Source organism: Vombatus ursinus, unplaced genomic scaffold (genome assembly GCF_900497805.2).
Source record: "Vombatus ursinus unplaced genomic scaffold, bare-nosed wombat genome assembly UNPS02014863.1, whole genome shotgun sequence".
In the NCBI taxonomy this organism is placed as follows: domain Eukaryota; kingdom Metazoa; phylum Chordata; class Mammalia; order Diprotodontia; family Vombatidae; genus Vombatus; species Vombatus ursinus.
This window is the reverse complement of record NW_020954641.1, coordinates 10,396,361-10,420,215: the sequence shown is the minus strand read 5'-3', so window position 1 is coordinate 10,420,215 and position 23,855 is coordinate 10,396,361. Positions and strand designations below refer to the sequence as shown.

The 23,855-nt window shown below is 40.6% G+C and overlaps 1 protein-coding gene across 1 annotated transcript in view; it reads left to right on the top strand.

The window, feature by feature from the left end:
* DOCK2 (dedicator of cytokinesis 2) overlaps positions 1-23,855 on the top strand; it is a 497,074-nt gene that overhangs the window by 370,262 nt on the left and 102,957 nt on the right. Inside the window, exons 28-29 of the mRNA XM_027841714.1 lie at positions 18,292-18,390; positions 22,697-22,791. Of these exons, the coding sequence (XP_027697515.1) occupies positions 18,292-18,390; positions 22,697-22,791 (194 nt within the window). The remainder of the gene's footprint in view (positions 1-18,291; positions 18,391-22,696; positions 22,792-23,855) is intronic.

The following is a 23,855-nucleotide window of genomic DNA, read 5'->3' as shown; positions in this document are numbered from 1 at the left end:
TCTCTCTCTCTCTCTCTCTCTCTCTCTCTCTCTCTCTCTCTCTCTCTCTCTCTCTCTCTCTTTCTCTCGGCCCCCACTTCTGATCCATCACACCTCTTGAATCTATTCCCTTCTTTCCACTTACATGGGCTCTACCCGAATTCAGGCTGTCATTAGGATTACTGCAATAACCTTTTAATTGGTCTCCCTGGATCAATTGCCTCCCCTCTGCAATATATCCCTCCATACAACAGTCAAATTGTTATCTTTAAAATATAGACCCGAGCACATCTTATATTTACTGAGAAAACGTCATAGCTTCATTATTGCCTCTAAGATGACTTACAAACTCCTCAGCCTAGCATTCAAAGTCTTCCACAAACTGATTCCTACTTAATTTTCTAGTCTTGTTTCATATTATCACCCTCCCTTCCCCATCGCTATACTTGTTCAGTTTCAAGTTAACTGGTCTGCTGTTTGCCAGACATGAAATTACATTTTCTGCTCCCATAGCTTTGAACAAGTGGGTCCCCGTTTCAGAAATGCACTCCATCCTCACCCCCTGCAGGTCTAGAACCCCTGGCTTGTTCAATTGTTTGCACTATCTCTCTCTTAAATAACTTTGTATATATCTGGCATTTACTTACTAGCTTTCCATGCAAATATAAGGTCTTTTAGGGCAAGTCTTCTGAATTCCAATTCCTTCACTGTGCCTTTATTCTTTTTCTAGTTAAAGATATGTGCCATAATGATAATTAGTATTATTATTATCACAGCACTTCAAATATTCGAGTGCTTTTATATGCATTCATTATCTCATTTGATCTCACAACAGTCTTGTGAGGTAGATCCTATTTGCCAATGAAGAAACTAAGATTCAGAGAGGTTACGAATAGCCCAGGATCATATAACTAGTAGGGCCCCTAGGTGGCGCCATAGTGCAAGGGGCACCAGGCCTGGAGTCAGAAAGACTCGTCTTCCTGAGTTCTAATCTGGCCTCAGACACTTAGTAGCAGTGTGACCCTAGGCAAGTCACTTAACCCTGGTTACCTCAATTTCCTCATCTGTAAAATGAGCTGGAGAAGGAAATGGCAGACCACTCCTGTGTCTTTGCCAAGAAAACCCCAAATGGGGTCACGAAAAGTTGGACACAACTGAAAAACAGCTGAACAACATCTAATTACCGGGTGTCTAAAGTAGAATTCAACTCAGCTCTTCCTGACTCTAAGACCAGTACTTTATCTACTATGCTGTACTATTTTTCTTCTTTTCAGACTCATGGTAGCCCCCAGGAAAGTTTAGGCATTTTTATGCCCACAGAGCTTATGCCCAAGCAAGGGCAAGAGCACCCTTCTCTGTAGAGAGGACTCCCCAGGGCTGCTTAGCCATCTAGTCCAGAGAGGACTCAAAGAACGCTTTGAGTTGAGTTGCTTGGACAGTTACACACACACACATATACACACACATGCAGTATATCATCTTGAGCTGCCACTGATGGGAAATTTCTTTCATACCACTTTACCAAATATGAGATGATAGAGTATTGAGAATTGTACTTTGGGGTTGTAGACTAGCCTTTAAAACTCTGAAATGAAAAATATAATCACATTATGGAGTAAACATAATTGGTAACTCTGATCAGTACAAATACAGGTTGATTGTTTTAATTATGATACATTGTTGCCATTGTGTCTGAAATTGAAATATAGAGATACAGTATGCTGCCAGTTGGTATCCACCTAGACCTCCATCATCTGGTATGACTCAGACAAGCATTAATTATATCCAATTCTGTCAGCCAACATGTATCTTCACTATGCAGTAAACTATTAACTTACTCATCTGTAATGTGGGGCTAACACAGTCTCCTTCTTGGTCACTCCAACTTGCAATTGTCAACAGGGAAAAGCTTCTTTTTACCTGTAGCTGATGAAATTAATAGGGTCAGAGGGGTATTCTTGGATAGTAGATGAAGGAAGCTTCTCTCTGCCTTGACGTCAACCAGCAGAAAATCCTATTCTTCCTTTTACTCTTGTTCTTCCTACCCCTAGTCACCCAGCACTTTGGTGTTTAATTGGTTCTTTTATGTTGTCCTTGTTCACGTGAACTGAGCAGTTAGGGCCACTTATGTATGCAATATTTATAAATCACAACAGAAAAAACATGAGGTTAGGGAATAGTGTAGGTTACATGTTGGTGGGACAGTAGAAAGAGAACCCTGGATTTGGAGTGAAAGGGCCTGTCTTCAACTGTCTCTGTCACTTTCAACCAGGGATGTGCTGGTGAGTGCCTATCTACATTTTAACATTTTCTTAAATCCAGACAATCAACAAAACAGTAAGTCAAGCACTGATTTGGAGTGATTGCCAATTTCTGAGGTGTAAATGTTCATGCTGAAAATTTATAGATAGGGATGTGAACTGGTTCCAGCACACCCCTGCTTTCAACCCTTGGACTAGCAGTCAGGGAGGCATGAGTTCAAAGCCTATTTCTGAAGCTTACTGGTTGTGGAACCCTGTTCCTCAAGCAACAGTCTGTGGTTTGCTTACTAAATTGGGGAAACCTGGATCCCACCTCAGACATACATATAACCCTGAATGAGTCACATAATCTCTTTGAGACACAGTTTCTTTATCTGTAAAATGGGGATAAAAATAGCACCTACCTCTCAGGGGTGTTGTGAGGGTCAAATGAAAATCATGGAAATGAATCATATAAAAATGATTGATGTAAAATGCTCTTTGAATCCAAAAGCACCATAGAAATGTGAGCTGTTATAAAAAGATAAATGAAAACTCACTGCTTTATTAGACTCAGACCAGTCATGTAATATTGCCTTATCTCTGCCTGATGAGAACTGTTGGAAGGACTATTCCCCTGCAGTATTTCATCTATGGCCTCTTTTGGGGGTCCATAGTCACCGAACTGACCAGCTGTAAGCAGCTTAAGACAGGCAGCTGTCTCCACAGCTGATTCCTTTGGGGAACATCTTAAGTCTCCGTATGACTGTCATTAAGGTAGTATATATGATTCAGGTGCTGTTTCAAAAGTTTCTTTCTTTGAATGACCAAACAAAAATTGAGGCCTAATGGTCAAGGGCCTTTTTTTGCTAGGCACCAGACACTCTCTGCTCTAGGCAAACTGACTCACTCCCTGTCCTGTGAACTTGCCTTAGGTTTATCTAACTGTGCTTTTGCTGACTCTGCTCCTTCTATCTAAAATGTCCTTCCTCCCCATATTATGTTTTCAAATCCTTATGCATCCTTTAAAACACAAATAAAATGCCACTTCCTCCATGAAGTCTTCCCCTTCAGATTTCACTTAGTACTTTGTCTTGTACCTCTGTTGTTGTTGTTCTGTCATTTCAATCATGTCCTTCTCTTCGTGACCCGTTTTTGGGCTTTTCTTGGCAGAAATACTGGAGTGGTTTGCCATTTCCTTCTCCAGCTCATTTTTACAGATAAGGAAACTGAGGTAAACAGGGTTAGGTAGTTGCCCAGGGTCACACAGCTAGTAAGTATCTGAGGCTGGATTTGAACTTGGGTCTTCCTGACTCCAGACCCAGCACTCTATCCTCTTCTCTACTTAGCTGCCCTATTTGCAACGCTAGAATGCACTTATTAATTGTTGTCTGTTATGGCTCTCTATCTCTTTTTTCTTTATTATGCATGAAGTGCCATGAGGACAGTATCAAAGTCTTACCCAAACTCTCATGTTCTTTGTTGTATTCCACCTTCCCAATCCCTCTTAGCTCCAGGCTCTGTACATTCTTAATACAGTTGTGAAAGCAGTGAATTGAAATGAATAAATAAGTGGCTGGATATTGTATAAACTGAAAGACCCAGCTTTCCTCCCTCCATATAAGTGAGAGCTGAGTTGACAACAGTGTGACTATTCATGACAGGGTTTGACCTCAATGGTACCTTAAAGTGCTTACTAATTGAGATGCTCTGCAAACACAATGCATTTCCCAGGATGCTGTACTGTAATAGAGACTTGCTAGTCAGTGACACCCAACATTCCTCTAATAAAGAAGCAGCAAATTAAGTGTGAGCAGGGGAAGAACCTCCTAACACCTAAGTGAGTTGAAAGTGGAAATGGCTGCCTTAACGGGTAGTAAGCTACCTGTCATTTGAGGTATTCAAGCAAAGGCTAGATAACCGCTTGTCAGGTATGTTGCAGAAGGAATTTTTAGTTGAGTAAAGATTGACTAGAAGGACCTGAGGTCCCTTCTAACTGAGAATTTGGGATTCTGAAATTTGAGATTAGCATTGTCAGTGATCCTTTTTAAGGACATAGAAAACATTGATTTGGTTTCTGCATCAGGACAGCTTTTAACTCTGTAATATTTTCAGTACCATCAAACTAGCTTTGGTGGTAAGATTCATGATGGAGCTTACTACTTGTCAAGGTCATTTTTTTTCTTTGATATCTTAGACCACAGCAGCAGGGACCAAAATGATAGCCCAGTATGATGAAAAGAGCCTGGGATCTTGGGTCAGAAGAAATAGTTTCAAATCCTGACTCTAAAACTTAACTAGCTGTGACTCTGTGTAAATCATTTAACTACTCTACGTCTTGGTTTTCTCATCTGTAAAGGAGATAATACTAGTTTCCTGATCAACCTCCCAGGGTGGTTGTGAGGAAAACATTTTGCAAACCTCAAAGTGCTTGCTGGAGGAATGTCCGTTATTAATTATCACTAATGAAAGTGATGCCCTTTCTCTCCATCCATCTTGTTGGAAGTTGCCTTGGAAACCCCTCAGAAGCCTAAGGACTACTTTGTTTAACTGGATGAACGTTTTTTTTTTATTCACCACATTATGCAGAGCAACTGAACCTTTGGATTTTAATTTAGTTTTCTACTACTGTCCCAGTTTTGTCTACTGGATACAGGGCGCCTAGATAAAACACTGCTTGGAAAACAGTTTTTTGTTCTTTTTCTGAAAGACTAAATCAGCACTAATGGGACTTGTTTCTCCCACCACCACCTACAAGCCCATGTGTATATGAGTTCAAAGAAATTTGTATCACAAATATTAGCCTTAATAACTGCCAAAAGCTTCATTAGTTTGGGAGGTCAGGAAAACTCCTTGCCTGAGATGTGCTTAGAAAAGAAATGAGATACTACATTTGTGATTTCAGATGACTCCTTAACCTCTCAGAACCACAGTTTCTTCGTCTGTCAAAGAGGACAACTAATTACCTGCTCTGCCTACCACCTCTGTGAATTGAGGAGCTAGATTAGAGGTTACTTCGTCAAGTTACCTCCAGCTTTAAATCTATGATTAACATGATCACCACCTCGTAGCATGGTTGTAAGGATCAAATGATGAGATGGAATAGTATAGTAGAAAGAGCACTAGCCTTGGAGTAACAGGATCTGAGTTCAGATCCTGCTTCTGAGACTTAATACCTTTGTGACCATAGGCAAATTATAAGGCAGGTAGGTGGCACAGTTAGAATGTGGGGTCTTGGAGTTGAGAAGACCTGAGTTCAAATTCAATTTCAGATGTCTACTAGCCATGTAGCCCTGAGTGAGTCACTTAAACTGTCTGCCTCAGTTTCCTCATCTGTGAAATAGGGATAATAATAGTGCCTCCCTCGTGGGTTAGTTGTGAAGATCAAATAAGATAATGTGTTTTTAAGTGCTTCACAAACCTTAAAGCACCACATAAGTGCTATCAATTATTTTTATTTAACCTCCCTGGGCCTGTTTCCTCATTTATAAAATGAGGGGGTTGGCTCAGATGGTCCCTTTCAGCTCTAAATTTATCATCCTATGATCATGTAAGGAAAGCGCTCTGTAACTATAAAGGCAAGATAAATCATTATCAGCATTTTAACAGTCGTGCCTCTTGTTTTCCCATTTTATAACCATTTACTCCTTAGAATATGACATTTTAGAGAATAAGCTAAGTAAGTTAAATTTTGCTTGGGCTATCTCTCGGAGAGGAAGTGGAGGTTATGAAGAACAAATTGCTCCAGACAAATGTGACATCTTTTTTTAAAGATAAAATTAGCAGATAAAGAAATGTATTAGGCAGATCCGATCTTGGGAAGCTAGAGCACTTACAGCCCTTGATCTCATTTTTCGTTGTCACTTGATTCCTTCCTTTTAATTGAGTGTAGATGAGAGCATGGGACCAGGGACCCAGTCTGGGAAGAATTGAGGAGTCCCAAGGGCAGGGAGCCCTCCTCATGGGATGCAAGGTGACAGGGACGTTCTGTATTTGCACCAGGCTTCCCTGTCACTTTTATTAATGGTGACAGAGAGAGGGAGTCAGCAGGTGGCTAATGCAGGCTGCCGATGACGGTAATTGGAAGGTGTTGTTGCCATTCCGAAGGGCAGAGAAATGGGACAAGTGGGAATTAGTCGTGTGGGGAGGGGAAAAATGGAGCATGATGTCATTTGGAAAATTGGAAGCCAATCAATCAATGCAGTAGCATCCCCTGAGCAAAGCTCATTGTTTGGAGTTGGGGGGAGGGGATGGAGGACAGGCCCTCTGTGGGGAGCTCTGGCTCAAAGGGGAATGAAGGCTAGGTTTGTGGTATAGCATCCTTTCTCACCTGAAGGATCTGCATGTATATACCTGAGGCTCCAGGGACTGACTATATCTCCTCCCCTCCTGGCTTAGGAGCCAATATACTCACATTTTATGAATCTGTTTGGCACACAATATTAAAGGTATTATTATTCTGTGTACAGAACTGTGCTAGAGTATGGATGTTTAGTATCAAGCCTTCAAATGTTGTCTCCCTTTTTGGCTTCAGAGGATTTTTGTCATCACCAGAATCCAACTTCATGTCAAGCTTAATTTGACTGTTTCCAGTGTTAACAGATTAAATAATACTCTCCTTGCCAGAAGAATAGGGACTGGAGAGAGGGGGGAGAGAAAGTACTCTGGATGGTCTTCCCATGTAAAGTTCCTTAGAGATTTGTTAAATTCATAGCCCTATGGGCACCAGGCACATAAGGGAGAGGGAGAGGGACAGGGAGAGGAAGAGGGAAAGGGAGAGGGAGAGGGAGAGAGAGAGAGAATAAAGAGAGTAAGATTGATTAGGCTGAGTTAATTCTTTTCTAAAGATTGAGTAAGCTTTCTAGCCCTAATATACTGGAAGACTTATGGCCATGTACCTATCCTACTTAAAGTTTTCTACCTTCATCCTTAAGGAGCACATGTGAGGCTAACTCTAAATGATGGCTGTGTTTCTCTTCTCCAATAATATTCTTTCTATCAGGTAGATCTACCTGTTCTCTCACTCACTGCTTTAAACCTGGAATTTTTATTTTAAAAAATGGAGAATAATCAATAAAATGCATCAACTATGTCCTTAGGTGAGTACTTTCTTCTTTCTGAGTCTCAGCCTCCTTTTATGTGAAAAGGGGTAGCACTTGCTCTTTGAACTTTACAGGAACACCCAAGAGTGCTTTCTAAATTTTAAAGCACTATATGAATATGTTGTGATATTTTATTTTTTTCAATTACCCTCAATGATGCCTGTGGGAGTTTGTTCTTCCTTCATGAGATCACTGTTACATTCCTGGCACAGCCCAGGTCTTCCAAAGTTAGGGGAGCAGATTTACTACCTGTAATTGTGTGACTGACCCCTAGCATTGATATCTTGAGTTCAGCCAGTCCTAGGGTGTGGCAAATGGGGTAATTACCCCAAATGTCATGCTTTGGAGGAGTCCTGGGCTGTTCCTATCTGGGAAGTGACTCAGAAAAGCATCCAGTAGAAAGGCTAACGATGGCTCCGGCTAACTGGTACTAAAAATTGGTAAAACCCATAGGAATAGAGTCATCCCATAAATTTGACACCATCAAGACAAAGCCCCATCTCCCTTTACACCTACTCATCAACTTGCACATTTCCCCTGTGACTTCTTCTCCCCTTTAAGTCTGACCCTACTGTTTTTTTTAAATCTTATAGCACCTGGACAAATATGTTGAGAGGAAGAGAGGAATGTGCAATGTGATTTTTCCTAGTTCCAGCACTTCTTAACTTTATGAATATGGAGCAGTCACTTAGCTTCTCCGAGCCTCAGTTTCCTCATCTATAAAAATGGCCATAGTTATTCTTGCGTTGCCTTCCTCATAGTTATTCTGAGAAAAGCATTTTGGAAAATTTAAAATATTCTCTAAACATAAGCTACCATTGTTGATGTCGGGATCATGGGATTATAGAGCTAGAGCTGGAAGGAATTTCAGAGGTCTAGTCCAATCTTCTCATTTTACAAATGTGGAAACTGAGGTCCATTAGTGGTGGAATTTGAACCCAGATCTTCTGATTCAAGCCAGTACTCTCCCCACTGTACCAATATGTACCAATAGGTTCTTTCTCTAATACAATAAGTTCATTATTATTGTTAGCATTGTTCTAATTAATATTGTTTTCGTCAACATTATTATTGCTCAAGAACCTTGACTGCTTCCCTAACAATGACTCTGGTCTTGACACCCGATAAGATATGACCCACCTCCATAACCTTCTAAGTGAAGAATAAGAGAATAGTCTATACCTCAGGTTAATAGAGTATAATCTGTGGGACATTGGAACGGAGCAGAATTTCTTAAGTAAAAAGAACTAAGCAAAGAAGGTCACATTCAAGATACTCAAGAAAGAGCTGGAATGACTATCGTCAGTACAACTATGGGAGGGATCTCTTTTCTGAAATTTTTTTTGGGAAATTACATTCATTAATTTTCTCCTGATTAACATAACATTTAGAAAATTATCTTCTGTTGAGTTAAAAGTTGTTGAGTGCTGAATAATATCCATTCTCCTAAGAAAGCAATGTATCATGAGTGCTACAGACTTATATGGTTTTAATCATAAGCTAGAAACTGTCAGGAAGATGTACAAATAGACTAGCTTGGTTTCTGTTCATCGGCTCTGAAAGACAGGAAGACAAGCCCAAAGAACTTGAAGACTTCAAGAATCAATGTAATAATAGAGCCCCTGCATGAAGATGGGCTACTGCTACTGTAAAAATAATCATTAGTGAGAAAAGGCTTGTTGATAAGCAGTGCCAATACCAGGAGCAAGGAAGATTCAACATGGAAAATATAATTTGCACATTCCACAAATTATAGCTCCATTTAGCCCCATTACCAATCACAGCACTGATGGCCTGGAGGTGGCAACTGCACGTGTCCCTTGGATTTTGGAGTGGTTTTAGCTCAAGGCCCAGCTTGACCTACCATACCATTCCAGATTTATGGTACACCCTTGAAAGACCAAGGATGGTTTCATTTCTGGTGTCTTCTACAACAGAGGTGGCCTGCTTATGAAAGTATGGCCACATGCAACTTTACAAGACCTTTATGTGCACTCCCTGAAATAAGCATAAAAATGCCATTTCAAAGTTTATTGATGCTGTAATTGAAAGAAATCTTATATCCCATAAAAGACCTAGAATGTCGTTATTATTCAGCCACACACAAAGTTGCTTAAACCAATGTAATCCCTTTGATTTAAACATCTAGGGGGTATTAACATGGCATACATGGGTGATATTTTGGCTTGAATTTTGGTTGAATTCTAGCTGTCTTCCTTGACTATATTGAGTAGCCTTGGTCTAAGGGTATTCTTTCCACTTGGTTCTATATCAACAAGAAAACGCTTCTGAAGATTCAACTTATCTTTCTGGGGTAATGGCTAAATCCCAGTTTATGCTAGGGAACCGATCCATCATGAATGCCTACTGTGGAGTTATTGGGCCCACAACAGCTTCCTTTACAAGAACTGCCATGTTGCAGCAGATGGAAACCATCAAGGCACATCGTGACTGCAAAGCATCCAGGTGGCAACCTTTCTGTTTCCTGGCTAAGTTACACTTTTAACATACTAGAACACTTACCAACTGTAACCATACAGACTTTATTGTGCCAAAAAGCCCAATATTTAGGGATATAGACTTTAGAAGCCTTCCCAAAGAATGATACCCTGCCCCAAATGATGTCCAGACTATGTAAGAGGCAGATAAAGCCATAAAGTTGTAGGATAACATTTTTGATGTACATGATTTCAAGTGTCCAGACTTGGAGTTTCTTAAGTCATTTTTCCTGCCTGCCAGCATATATGGGTACATGAGGGATCTGTGATTTCCAAAGCATGGGGAACACCCTCCACCATGTAGATTATCACCCTTCTTTTTTTGGGGGGGGGGGTTAGGCAATGGGGTTAAGCAACTTGCCCAGGGTCACACAGCTAGTAAGTGTTATGTGTCTGAGGACAGATTTGAACTCAGGTCCTCCTGACTCCAAGGCTGGGACTCTATCCACTGCGCCACCTAACTGCCCCAGATCATCACCCTTCTATGACTTAGTAATAATAATAATAATAATAATAATAATAATAATAATAATGATAATTCTTTTTGCATTGAACTTATGATTTCTCGGATGATGAAACCCTACCAATGAAGACTGGTGCTTGCTCCACAGTTTAGATTCTTAGAGAGTTGCCTGAAGCACTAAGAAGTTCAGTGACACAGCCAGCCATTGGTTTACATAGAGCATGGACTAAATGTGCTGGCTCATCAGAATTAACATTACCCATTCCCCTTCCCCTTGCCTGGAACTTAACCCTTTTCCTCCCCTTCACCAACAATGCTTCCACTGTTGCCACTCATGATTCTAATCTTATTCTCTTGGGGGAGGGAAGGGGGAGGGCCAATGCTAATGCAAGGAGTGGCTGTCCTGGCCTTTGCTCTAGGAAACTAGCATCAAAGGGTCATAGATTTAAATCTGGAACAGACTTTACCAGTCATAAAAGCTGACCTCTTCCTACTGGAGATGAGGAACTGGAGGCCCAGAGAAGTTGTCACTTGTCCAATGTCACATAGGTAGTGACAGATTTGAATCAAATTCTCTGGCTCCAAATCCAAGATTCTTTCCATGATGCCACATTAAGTCCTAAAGAGTTGCCTGAGGTATACAGAGGTTAAGTCACTTGCCACGTGTCGAATAGCTAGTAATTATCAGAGGCATAATTTGGACCCACCAAGCCCCATATTCTCTCTCCACCATGTTGCCTCTACCTGCCAGTAATTTCTGCTAAATAATATAAATGTCTTACTGTGCTCAGCTTCAGTTGGCACATGCTTGATTTACTAAGTGTCTGGACATTTGGCATGTTTGTAACTGAAAGCATAGTTTCAGGGTCAAAGTGCATTTTGTTGTTTTTTTCCCTAAAGCTTTGAGTGTGCAGCATTTCCCATCATTTGAAGACAGGCATGATACTGAGAGCCATAATTTCCTCCTCACAGGTCAGAATAGTTAATGAGCTAATCCACACAGCCTCCCTGGAGCTGGGCCCAGGAGTTAGGGGAGGAAACGGCCTCAGCATGACTTCACCTAAGCACACACACACATCATCCTAGGGAGACCTCAGATCAGTACTCAGTAAGGCTGACTCACATCCCCTCCTCCAGCTTCCTGAGATGCAAAGGGAGAGGGCCCTGAACAAGGAACTGTAAACTCTGAAGTGAGGAAATAACTGCTAGGATGATAAAGCCATAAGGAACGTTAGAGATCACTTATTCCAAACCCACTCATTTTTTAGAGAGGGAAATTGAGACCCAGAAAGGGAAATTGACTCACCTAGCTTGCTAGGTACTAAGGATCAGGATTTGAACCCAGATCTTCCGACTCAAAATCAAGTGCTCTTGCCACCACATTCCATCCTCCTCAGCAAGCCCAGCTGATGGTTAGCATATTGGACTTTGAATCAGGAAGACAAGTCCAAATTTGGCCTCAGCCACATGCTTAGCTGTGTGACTCCAGGGCAAGTAATCTAATCACTCTCAATCTCAGTTTTTTTAAAAAAATTATTATTTAATTGGGTTTAATAACCCTTATCTCACATGGTCTTTGTGAGGATCAAATAAGTTAACATATTTAAAGTGCTTTGGAAACCTTACAGTTCTGTATAAATGCTAGCTATTATTATTACTGTTGGCTGACACATGGCATCCAGCCTAGGACTTGCCTCATAGGAACATAGATTTGGAGATGGAAGGGATCTGAAAGATAATCTTGTCCAACTGCTTTATTTTGAACATGAGAGAATTAAGGACCAGAGAAGTTCCATGGCTTACCCAAGGTCATACAGGGAGGAAATGGCCAAGTACATATTTGAATCCAGATCTGTTGATTCCATATCCTTTGCGCTTCTAGCATTGACTCCACTGGAGAATAAACGTGTTATATAACCACACAACACACTTGGGACCAAATAAGAGTGCTACATATAAGTAGTCACTGGCTGCACAAAACATAGGTGACTGATGAATCCTCGCATCTACCCTTGCCAAGTTTTCCTCATGACATCTCTTTGGAGCTTTATATATTTTATTTTATTTTGGTCTTGCACATGATTTGAAGTTACTATGGCAACGTGTCACCAGCTGCTGTTGTATAGTAATGTTAGCGTTTTCATTGCTGGCTCCTGAAGTCTCAAAACCCCCGGCATCAGCTAGGTTCTCCAAGGAATTCATTACTTCCACTTGGCCCAGCCCCACTCGGCCCAAGTGAGGGGGGCAAGAGTTAGCTTCCCTTTTGAAACACACCCAGTTCCACATCAGTGGCTCGCTGGTCCTCTAGTGGCCAAACAGTGAGATAATTTTGGGTTTCAAAGTGCACCAGGCACCAGGGGTGTTTGGGCTGCTGGTCAAAGTTTGGTTGGGGGTGCTTACATTTGGGTGGATAAATGAATAGATTTTTAAAATCTGACAGATGTTCTGCACAAACCCTACTTGTTCTCTCCCCCAGTCCATTGTTAGTTTGAATATTTCTAGGGGCATTTTATGACCTCACTCTCTACAAAACAATCTTATATCCTAGCTAATTAATTTTTAGCACATTACACTTGGCCCTTTTCCCACTGCCCACTGCACAGTTAATGGTCACTGTTTCCTTTGGAGGTTAAGTTCTCACTCAGGTGTACAGATCTCCATGCTAATGCACCAATTTAATTGACAGGATTGATGGTGCAATATAACTGGAGAGTGTTACAGACACCAAATAAATCCTGCCACTGCTAGGGTCTGAGTATTCCCTCATCATCCCAGTGTCTCCTATGATTACACCTATTTTTACATATTTGACCTACTTTCAATCATGCAACTCCATGCTCCTATTCATTAGATGCATTTCAACAAGCCTAAATGTAGCAGAGGTGGCTGGGCTGGGCAGCGCTCACTGCTCAGATACTGTGCTTTAGAATTTAATATGCAGGTCCCTGAGTTTTAGTCTTAAAAGGCAATTTCCCATGCGGTCCCCTGGCATGCTGAGAGGAGATAGATGAGTGACTGCTCATGCCTCAGTAGTAAATATACATTGATCCCTGATTTGTCTCCCTTGGGAGATTTTTACAAATGGAGTACTTTAATCATTAACTTGAACAGTGGGGTGCCCCCACCCCCACTGACCATCCTGCATATTATCCAGATGTGCCCATCTTAGGCTATTACCTAGGATGTTGACAGAGTTGGGAGTTGGAGGTCTACTGCTATAAAGTTTGAGCAATGTCAAGGTAGGGAGGAAGTGGTAAGCTACCATGAGTTTGGGGAGTGTCAGAGGACCTGGGAACAGATGAAACCCTGATATTGCCCTCCTCTCCTATTCTCCAAATCAGAAAGAAAGAAAGAAAGAGAAAGAAAAGAAAAGGAAAAAAAAAGGAAAAAATGGTACCTGTGTAAATAAGGTCTTCAAACTTATCAAAGAAAAAGAGAGAGTGATAAATGTCATCTTTGACAGCTGCTACTAAGAAATTATTAAAGGTCACACAAGTACAATTTTAGTACATCATCCCTCTCTAATGTAGCAAAGGGGATTTTCTTTTTTAATAGCAGGGAAAGAGGTATTTTGCCAAAGCAGACCTGCTGCTATAGTGCCTTGTTCTGTCATATATCGATCAGTCACACGGATGTGATTTCTGACAGCTTTGATACTATAAACTGGCTAGCCTGGAAAAAACAGATGATTCTAGTCAGAAGCAGGACACTTATTTTTCATTAGTGCCAAAACATCAGAATATTTGCTCAGTTTCTATCCACAGTTGCCCAAACTTCTATCACATGAGGGATAGAATTGTGCAGAATGTCAGCTTAATTTTTCCCCCAAGCTTAGTTAGAATAGAAGAATTAACAAACTGATAAAAGTCATTTTGATTGCTCTGTGAGCAATGCCACGTTGACCAGCGACTTGTAAAGAGATAACGGTTCATTAAATGGTTACTTTCTGTAAATGGATAAAGGACCCTCTCCACGCCCCCCCCCCCCCCCCCCGTAGCACCGAAGTTTCTAAAAGCAAGGCTTGGTACAACCTGGCTTTTCTGGCTATTGTCTGACAATTTGGTCTAAAAATGATTGTTTTAGTGAGTGCTTTTTTTTTCCCCTTTAAATTCAAATCAAGCCATTCGAAATCTCAGGCAGCCCCCTCATACTGCCTACTAAGACAACCTGCATTTCTAGCAGTGGTAGATTTTTATCAAAAATAGACATATACACACATACCTACACAAACACACAAATCCATACCCCTCAGACTCATTTCAACAAGACCTTTGGAATAAAACTATTGTCACAGAGATGTTAACGTTTCCTCTTAGAAGATCATTAATAACAATAAAATACAGATTTCTTACCTTGAGGTGTTGGAATTACCTGCAGAAAATATACTTCAGCCCTGCTAGGCAGGCAAGGCTTTGACTAGTGGTAAAATTACTCCAAGAGAAGGTATATTAAGTCGTTTATATTGTAATTTTCAGTGTTTATATGCAAGAAGTGTAGTGGGTCTGCTCACGTAGGAATAAATGAAAAGCCGTACCATGCACAGCAGCTACCATGTGAAAGAAAAAGACCTCTAGTGGTCACACACTGAACTCTTTGAGAGACAAGGCAGGGAGGGGTGTAGTAGGGTTGGGGGGGAGGGAGGGGAGGGGGAGGGGGAGAGAAAGAAAGAAGCGAGATGGAGAGAATCAGGAGAAAGAGAGATTGAAGAAAAGAGAGAAATAGGAATATTTACATTCTTATCTTAAGTAATAGACCAAATAACCTGACATTGCAGACTCCAGCAGAGGCTCCCCAGAGAAACTTGCCTGTCATAGAACCACAAAACTGTTAAGAGTTGGAAAGGATTTTAAAGACCAAATTTGTCCAACTCCCTCATTTTATAGACGAGGAAACCGATGACCAGAGAGATTAAGTGACTTGTCCTAGGTCTCACAGAGAGTTGATGGCAAAATCAGGACTACAACCTGGTCTCCTGACTCTCAGGCTAGTGTTCTTCCCCATCTTAGTAAGTTGGTAAATGTAGTAGAATTATCGATTTGTCAGGATTTGTGGAGACATCTGCTTCCTCAAATATTTACTGTCCCTTGGGGACTGAGTAAGAGGGAGATTTATTTTCTGAGGTATCTCCCAAGTCCATCAAAGACAGTTTATCTCTTTCTCTGGGAGACCTGGAGGCCTCCTTTGGGCTTAAAGTGTTGTTATTGGTTTGAGTTGCTGATAACATCATCTCTAGAATCTGTTGATGATTTTGAACTTCCATTGAACATCTGGATGAACCAACTGGGTGTTGAGAGGATATAAATTTTGTCCCTTGTTTAAGATGAGATGAATTTGAAGATCACCTTCATAGGAGCTTCTGTTTTTGGGAGAGCAAGGCTGAGGGAGCACTCATTACATAATTTTCTATGAAGCAAGGAAAAGGAGACCCCAGAGAGTTCTGCAAGTAAAACATGTCATTTAATCTATAAGAATGCATTTTTGTCTAATTGGTTTTAATATTTTTAATGAAGAATATCCTATAATAGCATATATGCCTTCTTATACTTTAAGCAATTCATTTCACTTCAGCAAATACTTGTTAAGCACCTTATAGGCTATGCTGTTGAGGGCAGGGACTGTCTCACATTTGTATTTGAATCCCCCTTGCCTAGCACAGTGCCTGATGCACATTTATGCCTACTATACACCAGGCATTCTTCTAGGCCCTCAGAATAAAAAGGACAAACAGAAAAACTAGCCCTGCCCTCACAGAACTTACTTTCACTGAAGGCAGCCAGCATTATGGAGATCTATTCTGGCACTACAGTTGACTATACAGCCTTTATTGGGGGTCCCATTTATACCTCTGAACAGGCCTGCTACTTGCACAGGGCTTACATTGGGCAATGATAACCAGGGATAGTGTTCTCTAGGAGCCATGTACTCATAGAATTTAGGACTGGAAGATTCCTTAGAGATCACCTAATCTAATGATCCATTCCTCCTCTTACAAATGAGGAACTTATACTCCCTTTTCAAATCTTGCCCATTCTTTTTTTTTTAATTATTTCTTTTTTTGTTACATGTTGAGTTCCAAGTTTTCTCCCTCCCTTCCTCTTTCCCAACCCCACATTAGGGGCCAACATTTTATATGTGTGTGTGTGTATATATATATATATATATATATACACACACACACACACACACATATATATACATACACATTATATATATGTATATATATGTATATGTATGTATGTATATTTTTATATATATGTATATACTATTTATCTATCTACTTCTATATGTCAATTCTTTCTTTGGAGGTAGATAATGTTTCATAATATAATCCTTAATCAATCCTTTGTAATTAATATGAATGATCATATTACTCAGAATAGCTTAGTCATTCATAGTTACTCTTTGAGTAATATTGGTGTTATTGTATACAATGTTCTCTTGGTTCTGTTCATTTTACTCTGCATTATTTCATGTAAGACTTTCCATGTATTTTTTCTAAAACCAACCTGTTCATCATTTCTTACAGCACAGGAATAGTCCATCACAATCATATACCACAACTCATTCAGCCATTCCCTAATTGATGGGCATCCCTTCAATTTCCAATCCTGCCCATTTCCAATTTCCAATTCCTGCCAATTTTGTTGTTGTTGTTGTTGTTTTTGCTCTTTTTGGTGAGGCAATGAAGGTTAAGTGACTTGCCCCGGGTCACACAGCTAGTAAGTGTTAAGTGTTTGGTCTGAGGCCAGATTTGAACTCAGGTCCTCTTGACTCCAAGGCCAGAGCTGTATTCACTGCGCCACCTAGCTGCCCCTCTTGCCAATTTTTAATCCTGCACCAGTTAAGGTATCCATTCTTGATTATTCCAGTCTCAGTGATGTTACCTTTCTCTTAGCTCCTGTAGCCCTTATGATCTATTTCATACAATTTGGTATTTAATCACATACTGGCTTATATCAACTTGTTGTTTTGTGGGCTTTAGTCTTCCCAACAAGAATGTAAACTCTTTGAGATCAGGGATCATGACTTAGGGGAAAAAAATCATCCACAGAAGACCAAGTATAGGACTGGGTACACAGTAGGTGCTCAATAAATGCTTATTGAGTATTACTTAGAGAATGACAGCTAGCTAGCTGTAATTCATTTCCATTAAGGATAGAATAATAAGAATAATGATCCCTTATATTTGCATTGCAGTTCACATCTACAAGATATCTGTGAATAAAGGAATGAATAAATGAATTACTTTTTAAAGCATTTATTAAGTGCATCCTGGGTACCAAGCGCTGGGTATACAATTACAAAAGTGAGATAGTGCCTGACCTCAAGGAACTTAAATTTTAATCCATCATGTTATTTCAGTTTGACACTAATCTTGTAGGAGAAGAAGGAATTATTATTCCCACTTTGTAAGCAAGGCAACTGAGGCAAAAAGAAATTAAATGACTTGCCCTAGTTTACAGGACTGATCATGGTTGAACTAGAATTACATCCTAATGGTTTGACCTCCCTATTCAAATAGCCTTTTGCTATACTACAAACAGCGAGGGGGAGGGAAGTAAGCTACAGAGAAGCATTTCCTATTAGAGAAGAGTTGAGATGCCGAAATGTTATTGAAGGAATTTCCATCCCCAGGGAAGTTTTTGAAAGATAAAAGACTTCCATGCTTGACACAGAACTTGTAGAACTAACTTAGAGATCAATTAGTCTTCTGAATCATTCATTTTATAGATGAGTCAACTGAAGATGGCAGAAGGGAAGTCTCTATAGCCACACAAGGAATTAATGACAGACCTATAATTAGGACTGGGCTCTTCTGATGCCTAATCCAGTGCTTCTTCTACTCTGCCCTATCTGAAATGGCCCAGCTGTGATCCGGATCAAAGACAAGGGAATTAAATGGGTTCCAAGGATCTCTCCAGGTCTGAAATGCTAGAGTTTGACAATATGGTCCTATTCTCTCATTGTTTCATAGATTTTTTTTTCTTTTTTTTTTCCACTCCTTACAGAGTCATTTTGTGGCATGCATGACAGCCATCTTAAACCAGATGGGAGACCAGCACTATTCTTTCTACATTGAGACTTTCCAGACAAGTTCTGAACTTGTGGTGAGTTTGGTTGAAAGAAAAGGGGAGAATGGGATGGGAATCAGATTATGGGGAAAATCCCCTCCCCCCCTTCATTCATTGTTATTTTAGTCTTTGTATCTCCAGTACCTAGTACAGTACCTGACACATAGTAGGCACTTAGTAAGGATGGTTCACAGTTATGGGCCACTGTTTAATAATTCTAGAGCAGATGTCATTTAATTTGTTTCAAGTTAAAGAGTTAGAATGTAGTCAAAGAAAGAAGTGGCTGTTCATGTACTGAGAGCAGAGGATAAGAAAGTCACACCCCAAGAGCTGCGCTGGTATCCATTTAAAAAAAAAAAAAGCAAACAACCAAAAAAAAAAAACCCTTCAGCAAAGTCTTAAACCATTTATTACATTTATTTTGTGGGAGAGGATGGCCAAGAATCATCCAGGCTGAGAAAGTGTGGTTAGTTTGTGACTTGAACTAGTTTAGGGAGGAATGCCCACAGCTGTGAGATGACATTGAAGTTTGAAACAAGAATCATCCCGTTTTGCTGAAGGAGCTCCCCCTGGTGGTGTGGGCAGTCATTGCAATCATCTGCATACAGACTAACATAGAATGTGCCCCATGGGAAGAACTGTGTTTCTCTCAATTAATGATTCTAAATTCAAATACCAGTTCTGCTGCATATTAGCTCAGTTTCTTAATCTGTTGTAAATTGTTTAATCTCTTCAGGCCTCAATTTTCTCATCTGAATTTTTAGGATGATAGGACTTACTGCAAGTGTTATGAAGGAAGGGGAAGGGGGAGGAAATAAGATTTATATAGCAGAGCTATGTGTGAGGCATTGCACTAAGCAATATCTCATTTGATCCTCATAACAATTCTTCTAGGTGGGTACTATTATTATCTTCACTTTTCAGTTGAGGAAACTGAGGCAAATAAAGGTTAAATGACTTGCCTGAGGTCACACACTTAGTAAATGTCTGAAGATTCTAACTCAGGTCTTCCTGACACCTAGCGCAGTGCTCTGTCCATTGTGCTACCCTCTCATGGCTCAAATAAGAAAGCCTATGAGAAAATGCTACCATACAACTATAAGTGCTAAGTGTAAACAATTGTAAATATCGTACTTTTATTATGTTTAGGGCCATTGAGTTTTAGAGGGAAGGGAGAGGTGGAAACAAGGATTTATTAAGCAAGTACTACATGTCAAGCACTGTGTGAAACACTTTACAAATATTATCTCATTTGATCAGAACTCACTCTTTTCCCGTGGGACCTTTCTTGGTTAGGATTAGAGTAAAAGTGTGTGTATGGTTGAGGGTGGAAGGCATATGTGTACACATATAAGGCATATGTATATTTGCATGTGTATGCAAACGTAAGCACTTCTCTTCCCCAAAAGTTCTGGCAGGTTCTCCTAAGCTGGAAAGGGTTCAAGTACAATCTCAGAACCAGACTGTGTCTGCTATATTAGAACCAGCCTCACTAAGTATAGATTCATCCCCAGAAGGTCAGCTTTGAGGTGATGAATTCTTTGGCCATGGAAATCCACAGTACTATGCAATATGACATAAGACCAAAATTTGAAATGAACACATTCTTTTCTCTCACCAGTCATTCCATTTCTGGAACTGATAGTATTGCCACTTCCTGAGATGATGTTTATTCATACAATATGGCTACCTTTCCCATACACTTCTCCACCACTGCCCACATCTGTGATATTGTGGTGACTATCAATAAATCAATAAGGCTTTATTAAGCACCTGCTGTGTGTCAGGTACTATGCTAAGTGCTAGGGAAACAAAATCAGAAGTAAAATAGGATCTGTCCTCAAGAAGCTTAAATTATTAACTCTTCAGATGGCCATGTTGTTGTTAAGTCATTTTTCAGGTGTGTCTGACTCTTGGTCACCCCATTTGGGGTTTTCTCAGCAAAAGTACTAGAGTGGTTTGCCATTTCCTTCTCCAGCTCATTTTTACAGATGAGGAAACCAAGGCCAACAGAGTTAAGTGACTTGCCCAGGGTCACACAGCTAGTACATATCTGAGGCCAGATTTGAACTCAGGAAGATAAGTCTTCCCGACTCCAGGCCCAGCATTCTATCCACTGTACCACCTAGCTGCCCATTCAGATGGCCATGGGGTTAAGGCCATCCTGCCAATAAGGGTGAGTTAGAATTTCATTCCATGGGTTAAGGGGTAGGATGATGTAATGGATAGAGGACTGACTTTGCAGTCAAAAAGACCTGAGTTCCAGTTCTGCCTTTGACACATACTATTTGTGTGATCATCAGTGAGTCATTTAACATCTCAGTGGTCCAGGTAACTTTCTAAGACTGTAAATTGTAGCTGACTTGCTAATCTTTATCAGGTAGAAGAGGTTTCCGTGACATGAGTCACCTATGTGGATAAAATCGCAAGTCTGGACTGCCTCTCTTCCTCCACACCCTTCCCTCAAATGAGTAATTACTCTGGGCAGTTCACTTCAGGATATGCAAAGTAGAGTAAGATGGCCCCTGTCATCCGGGAATTCTCACAGCATGATAAAATTCCCAAGCCCCAGAGGCAGGGATTTAATTAAGAAGTTTTTGTCTACATTCTATATTGCTTGGGGATCATGAGGAAAGAGAGGGCAAAGGTACCTTAGAGTTCACCTGGTCTACTCTCTCATTTTATAGATGATTAAACGGAGGTCTAGATAGGTGAAGTGACTTGTCTTCAAGGATATGGGGAGGTATCCCAAGCTGATATAGATGGGCAAGAAATTAAATCAGATTCTGGAGGTTAATATATGTTTTGGTTGTTTTTTTAAATGAGGCAGCTCAGTGGCCTCAAGTTCTCTTAATCCATTTGTGTGTCTTGAGATCTCGAAAAAGAAAGATTCTTGGTTTCTTTTTCTGTAAAATTTGTTGTTGTTCAGTCATTTTTAGTCATGTCTAACTCTTCATGACCTCATTTGGGGTTTTCTTGACAAAAATACTGGAGTGGTTTGCCATTTCCTTCTCCAGCTAATTTTACAGATGAGGAACTGAGGCAAAAAGGGTGAAATGATTTCATCTATAAAATAGGGATAATAATACTTGATTTATCTGCCTTAAAGGATCATTAGGGGAGCAGATCAGATGATGTCCCTGAAAAGCATTTTGTAACTTTGAAGTTCTATATGAATGCAATCTAAATATTATTGTGACATTGCATGGTATAGTTGTAGGTAGGTGGTATGGTGGATAGTGTACTGAATCTAGAATCAGGTAGACCTGAGTTCAGATCTGGCCCCAGATACATATTAGCTGTGTGACTCTGGGCAAATCACTAAAACTTATGTTTTCCTCAGTTTCCTTATCTGTAAAGTGGGGATAATAATAGCACCTACCTCACAAGGTTTTTATGAGGATCAAATGAGATAATATCTGTAAAGCATTTAACACAGTGCTTGGCATGGCTTAGGTTCTTAATAGCTGCTAATTCCCTTTCTTCCTTATAACCCTAAACCCCCAAACTCCTCAATGGTTCTTTAAAAAAAAAGTTTATCTCTAAATGAGAGTGAGAGGAAAAGGAGAGAGGGAAAGAGAGACAGAAAGAAAGAAAGAGAGAGAGAGAGATGCCTGCAAGTGAGGGAGAGACTTGTGAATTAGCTGTATTTACAACACTTTTAATTATGCATTCATTTTAATAATAATTTATGGGAGTGATGAACTGAGATGTTTTTATATGATGTAGGTTATTTCCTTTTCAAGTTCATATTTGGGATGATAATTTAAAAATTGCTACATCAAAGAGACCTTTTATTTCCTTCCTCCTCAAGACAAGAATTAGCAATGGCTTATTGTGAGGGTGTTTTTCTTTCCATTTTTATGTACTACTTATCTTTGTGTGACAGGCTCTGGCTAATGAACTTTTAAGTTGGCATTTGAAGTCTGCTGCTCATTCTATGGCACTGACTTTCTGAGAGGTTTGTAAGTTAGCCTTATCTTTCCTGGTGTAGGGGAGGGAATATCGTCTCTAAAGCCAGAGTCCCTAAGTTCAAATGTTGCCTCTATTGTTTATCACCAGGGTGACCCTGGACCTCCCAGGGCCTCAGTTTCCTCATTTTTAAAGTGAGGTGTTTGGATGAGATGACTGATAAGTCATCTAATAAGTCTAATTTCACAGCTAGGATCTTATGATACTCCTTTAAAGGAAGAGAGAGAGAGACAGAGAGAAACAGAGAGAGACAGAGACAGAAAGAGAGAGAGAGAGAGAGAGAGAATGGGAGAAAACAATTGGATATTGCTTGCCTAGAGATTTCTCCAGGGATCCCAGGTTACAGCTCTGATCCCTTTCATCATTCCAGGACTTCTTGATGGAAACATTCATCATGTTCAAGGATCTCATTGGGAAGAATGTGTATCCCCAGGACTGGATGGCCATGAGCATGGTCCAGAACAGGTGAGTACCAACAGCAGCACAAGCAGGAGTGACCAGCCTTCCTCATGGAGCCAAGGCGTCTCATTGGAGCTGGTGGAAATTGATATCAGGCAATAATTTAATTAAGGTGCAGCATCAGGAAAGTTCCATTGTGCCTGCTGCTGCATCACCCCCATAGCCCAGAGTCGTGGCCTCAATGCTGGTACTCTACCCTGCTTCTTCAGCTATTCCTTAGCGCCAGTATGTAGAGACCTGGGGGAGAGGGTTAAGGAGGAGGTGCCAGAGACTGCTGTGTGTTAGGCCAGGGAAAAGGAGAGGGAAGTTGAGAATTAGATAACCTAAGCATTCCAGTAGCTGGCTTCAGTTCCTCCTTCAGTCTGTATCCCTAGAAAAGCATCTTGTCCCCTGCCTGAGCGCTTGCATATTCAGTCCTGTGGCTATAGAGAATTTGGCCCTTTGACCCCGTAGAGGAGCACTTACCATCCATCTCAGAGGGTTGGCAATGAGCAGGAGCAGGGAGGGGGTAAGAATTGAAGATCTGTGCCACTTTCCCTTGTGTATGTGGATAAAATGGATAAAAATAAATCAACTTGTGATGAAATGTCAGAATCATCACTTGGTGCCTTCCTACGAAGGGCGTGTGAATGGCCAGTCCTCCAACCACACCAGGGCAGGGGATTAGTTCAAACCCTTGGTGTTCACTCACCTCTTAAAAGGGAGGGTCAGACCAGAAGTTCCCAAGAAGAAACATTTGTGTTTCTTAAGAAAATGCCAGGCATTTAGCTTTCTACGTTAAGAGCAGTCAGAGAAATTATGTTTTCTTAGGAACACAGCCTGAGCTGGGGGGGTGGGGGAGGCGGGGGTGGAATGGACTCTTTAGTCCTGCGTCTATAAATGCTTGTGCATTTACAAATATTCATAAAATACTCCTTAAAGAAAAGCACCGCATATTTATTCAGCATCTCCTATCCTAAAGGAGGCCCCGTCACCAGCCTTGGTGTCAGAGCTAAATCACCCCTGATTTACTGTTTACTTACTACCTGTACAGGTCGCTTAACCTTTCCTTTTCCTTATTTTAAATGGGG